The sequence below is a fragment of the Homarus americanus genome, unplaced genomic scaffold (genome assembly GCF_018991925.1).
Source record: "Homarus americanus isolate GMGI-L3 unplaced genomic scaffold, GMGI_Hamer_2.0 scaffold7626, whole genome shotgun sequence".
In the NCBI taxonomy this organism is placed as follows: domain Eukaryota; kingdom Metazoa; phylum Arthropoda; class Malacostraca; order Decapoda; family Nephropidae; genus Homarus; species Homarus americanus.
The window spans coordinates 6089167-6094258 of record NW_024718273.1 but is presented as its reverse complement, the minus strand read 5'-3'; the positions used below and the strand labels follow the sequence as shown (position 1 = coordinate 6094258).

The 5092-nt window shown below is 39.9% G+C and overlaps 1 protein-coding gene across 1 annotated transcript in view; it reads right to left on the bottom strand.

Moving 5' to 3' along the window:
* Nucleotides 1-4131, bottom strand: part of LOC121859612 (NPC intracellular cholesterol transporter 2-like) — a 13337-nt gene extending 9206 nt beyond the window's left edge. Inside the window, exons 1-4 of the mRNA XM_042356551.1 lie at nt 4008-4131; nt 3160-3264; nt 1921-2093; nt 1240-1385 (exon numbers count right to left, since the gene is read on the bottom strand). Coding sequence (XP_042212485.1) covers nt 1302-1385; nt 1921-2093; nt 3160-3264; nt 4008-4119 — 474 coding nt within the window. The 5' untranslated portion in view covers nt 4120-4131 and the 3' untranslated portion in view covers nt 1240-1301. The remainder of the gene's footprint in view (nt 1-1239; nt 1386-1920; nt 2094-3159; nt 3265-4007) is intronic.
* Between the last annotated feature and the right edge of the window lie 961 nt (nt 4132-5092).

Genomic DNA, 5092 nt, shown 5'->3' with positions numbered 1-5092 from the left:
AGCCCATGACACGCTCTGGTTGGTCCTCTCCTACCGCAAGTTCAAACAGAGTTTAACCCACGACAAGGTTTGAGTTCAGATTTTGACTAGGTTAGGGTAGGCTAAGGCCTACGTCATGCCAGCGTACTTTACGGAGTCTGCCAAATCGGAGGCGACCTAAATGGTAGTGAGAGGAGTGCGTGTGATACCGTCTACTGCGTCCTCACCTTCAGCAGACACAGCACTGGCCACTTGCCACTGTCCTACTTGTGGTGGCATTTATGGGACGCCTCCATCCCGGACCTAGTGCCTTTTGTTTTTTGTTTTCTCTAATAACCTAGCATAACAGGTTAAGCCGTCCGAGAACTGTCGTAGGGGGATTCTGGCCTGAAATGGTGGGTCGTAGGAGGAGAGTCTGGCCTGGAGTGGTGATCCGGGTCGTAAGGGAAAAGTTTGGCTTGGAGTGGTGAGTCGTAGGAGGAGAGTCTGGCCTGGAGTGGTGGGTCGTAGGAGGAGAGTCTGGCCTGGAGTGGTGATCCGGGTCGTACGGGGAAAGTTTGGCTTAGAGTGGTGACCCAGGTCGTAAGGGGAAGTTTTAATATATAATGTTTAATTCTCATAACTAAACCAAACTAACCTTAAATATCCTCTTAATTACTTGTTAACCGAGTTGTAAAAGTTAATAAGCTCCTCTGATGAAAGAAAATATAATACGGCATTTAAATCATTCACCTGATGACTTAAACAACACAGATAAATATAACTTAGGAGGCTGTTGACATGCGAGGAAATTATGGAGTGATTTGTCAAGTGTTTTTTTACTGTCACTGGCTATATCTCTGATGGAAAATATCAAGCCAGTAAATATTTGCCAGGTAAGGGATAATATACTTTCCCCCACCTCCCCAAATTTCTTCAATGGGCACAAATGTATGTCTTATAATTTTTATTTTTAATTTATCATTTCACCATTAATCAGATTACTTGCCGTTTGGACGTTTGGTCTCTTCTTTGTTACTCTATTCTAGGAATTTTACTGTCCACATTTTTGTCATGATTTTAAGCCTGTACATTAGTGTGTTTCGTTAGTTATTAATGTTTTACTCGCGTTGTTATGGTTCTAAGATTAAACTCTTTTCTTTATTAGATATGAACCAATTTCACTTTTTTTTTACTGTTAGCTCGAGTAGTAATAACGCTCTAGGGAAGATCTTAAACCACTGTAAATTTATAGTGTTTAATTAATAAAAATCACAGTTTCTCTCTCTCACATGTAACTGGTTGCTGGACGGACACGAGGTATCTAGCAGCAGGAGGTTATTCTAGGATATGATGACGGGGAAAGAGATGCAGACTTGGTTGAGGCCTTGGTTGTCCCGTATGATCCATGTGACATACACTGACAGCTGCAACCAACGTGGAAGATCAGCATCAACATAGAAATAGTATTAAAAGTTACCTTCTTACTTAACAGAAACGGATAGTAGTCATTATCACTATGAACAGATATGCATATAATGTGAAAGTAGATAACTGAAGGAAATATTCTTGGTGTCGAAAGGTGGTCACATTTACCTGTTATTCTGAATAATGTACAGTAATTATCTCCTTCCCATTACTTCTTTCACTCTGCGTGTTTAGTGTGTGTACTGCATTAGAATAATACAAAGGCATCCTAGCACATATTTACTTCAACCACTTATAAAGGAGGGAATAAGCAAAATCTTGTCATATTAAATTGACAACATTAAATAAAAACTTTATCTAGAGAAAGACTGTCAGAAGTCAGAAGCCATGACAGTGCAATACGTGAAACAGTCAGAGAACAGTTCCCACTTTTAACACTAAACTGCCTTTAAGTTTAATTGGGCAAATGGAATATCAATGCTTCACCAATTTATGTTACTAAATAAGAGTAGTGATGTAACTCATGGCACTCACCGCCGGGTACTCCTTCAGGACGGGCATCACAGCATGGTACAGGTAAGTACCGTTCGCCTCCAGGGGACACTCACCATCCACCAGCAGCTTGCAGCCCCCGGGGCCCGGCCACGGGAAGTGAATGCCATCGATCCTAGCGTCTAATGTTGCGTCAAACTTCTGAACCACATCAACTGTGAAGAGTAGTATTGTGTTACAGTCAGAACAGTTTCATGTCGTGATAACAAGCCCTCGTAATATAAGAGGCCAAGATGCAATGTTAGCAGTGCCGGATTAAAGGGTGTTCAGATTGTGCAGCCAAACACGGCCCTAACATTTTGGGGGCACTCAACTTTTAATATAGAAAAAATATCTTCTTTCGGATTGTTTATATTATGTCACTAGTTAGTTAGTTTTTCCGTTGTTGTATGTAGTTGACAACTTTGGGGCGAGGAGGGGGAGGGGGTTACATAAGCTAGGATACGTCGTTACTTGGTCAAGGATTTTAAATTAAAAATAAATTTCCAATATTCTAGGCCTAAGGTGTGTGTTTTTTAGGGCGTTATACTTATATTTTAAGGTAATCATAGTATCAGCCCCAGATTAAAAATTTGCTTGTGGGTATGTTAGTAAATTTAAATAGTGTGGCTACATGTTAGCGTTTTGACTTGTTGGTGGACGAATGGAATTTACACTAGGAATTAGAAAAAAAGTCTGCGTTCATTTTACTTGTTGACAACGCTGGAAAGTTTTCTTGTTGAGTGATTATAAAAGTCAGTTTAGTAAGGAAGGTCATCAAATAAAAGACGATTATTATATTGGTTAAAGTTATTCCTTCGCTACCAAGTTCTGTAGAACCGGAAAATAGTGGGAAATCTTAGTCTCCTGTAGAAACAAGTCTCACTAACTTTGAGACGAGAGACCACAGTAACAGGTGAACTCATACTGGTACAGAAATTGGCAGCGAGCGTTAACATTGTGTCATGAGCGTTAACAATTAACATTGTATCATGATCTGGTTTATTTAGAAAACATGGTATCGGGAATGTATCTAGATATCAATCAATAAGATATTAACACAGTATACCCAGCACAATCCTAGGGTCAGTAAAAAATCGGGGTGAGGACGAAGGTGTGATTTTTCACTAACCTCAGTATACTGAGCCGGTATTACTAAAGTGCTCGCGCTGAGATGCTAAATGTGAGTCTGGTTACACGAAGGTCAGTATAAACGAGGAGAGGTATGAGGAGTTGACTTACTTGGGGAGAAGGTGATGTTGACGTCCTGAATGTCTGGTCGAGTAACGTGGCAGGGAGGCAGAATGCAGTCCTCGATATCAACTCTTACTATCCGCGCCACGGAACCTGCAATATATAAATTTGGTATAACATGACCACCTCCTACTTGTTGTTTTATTTCTTTCTTTTTTTTACAAATAATGTAAGATGTTCACATTAGTCGACTGACTGAAGATAAATTTTGTACTGTGATGGAAAGAAATATTAGTCGGTATATGAAGTGCCTACATCTTTATATCATTGATACATATGTGCCCGAGTCCAATATTTTATACACCTTTATTACTGAAATGGGAATTATTAAAGGAAATTGTTTCACTCTCAAGAATCATTAAAGTCCCAGGTTGCTGATCTTACTTTCTGTCTCATTTACACACAGTTGCAGGGTCTCAATTGTTTCTCTTACTTTGACAACACAACATATATTTTCTTATTATTGATCTGTTTTAGGTTTTTCTTTCCATTTCTGTATTTTTTATGATGCAAATTGAGTCTTCTTTTGCTTTTTTCTATGCTTTTTTTTTTTGCCCTCCAGGCCTCGATGTGGGTTGGTGATCTTTACCCGGGTGGGCTAATCCCCATTAAAAAAAAATACGAGTATACAAGTTTGTTCACATTGATATGGCACAGTACTTTCAGTTTTAAGATAGGAAAGGCGTTTACAGTAGAACCAGAAGAAAAAAACAAGTAAAAATATATGAAAAAGGTGTAATAAAGTTAAAGGCAGACCATGAGATCGACCTTCACTGCAAGCGTGTTAAGTTTCTTGAACGAGGATGAGGTACCTCAACTATGACACTATGACGTACCACAGTCTTCGTAGAGGGTAGCAGCGACGTAGTCGAGGAGGACTAGCAGCAGCAGTGTCTGGCTCTTCTTCATACTTGCTAGAATTGTGTCGAGTAACGAGGCCACCTCCATGACTATCTCTTATACCACATGCCGTGTATTCATCGCCAGACTTTCGTAACCAACACATGCCGACTTTTTCCAGTTACATAAAACAGCTATCAGTGGCGGGCACGGCTGTATTGCCTAACAGGAGACTTGATGACCCATATACCTATGTTCTGATGTGCGTTGACTGTGAGTGTAACGTGCGTCCACCAGTCTCTGCACACATCCTACATTCCTGCCATTCTCATATCGTACACTCTATGTCAACAATAACAATTTCTCGCAAGCAATTGACTCACATATTAGTCTCTTCTCCAGTTAACTCGAAATTTGAAGCGAATTCCGTAGTGTGCAAGAAGACCGAAACTAACAACCAAACACCCAAGTAGTGGAATTAATAATGGTATCGATAATTAATTCGGACCAGTATATTCTTAGTTACTCTTCACTTACGGTACCTGCACATAGGTAATAACTAATTGTAGGTAAGCATTACATAAGTTTACTTTATATCAGTGAGAAATTTCAGATGTTCACAAGTTATATAGAAAGAAACTGCAACAACACGATTCCTCGACAATCCTTAGGACGAACAGGTGCATGAGGCGGGCACTTGGGAATAAGAGTAACCTTCTTCTGTTGACATTATGAGTGCCTCAGGGTCTCTGGATGAAATATTGTTCTGTATAAGGACGTGAAGCATTGGTATGTACGGACTGGAGGAATAAGGCAGGAAGGAAACATGAACTACTAACTACTAACAAAGTCTACAGAGGTCATGGATGTAAAGAATGAATTAAATAACCCAAGTTTTCGGTTGTGTGACAAGAGGAAAAGTGAAAACTATGAGAGGAACGAATAAGATAACTTCATAGTACGTTGTACACCCTCTTGTCATACCATGAACAATGTACAGTACACCCCATGTAATGCCATGAACAATGTACACCCCCATGTCATGCCATGAACAATGTACAGTACACCCCCATGTAATGCC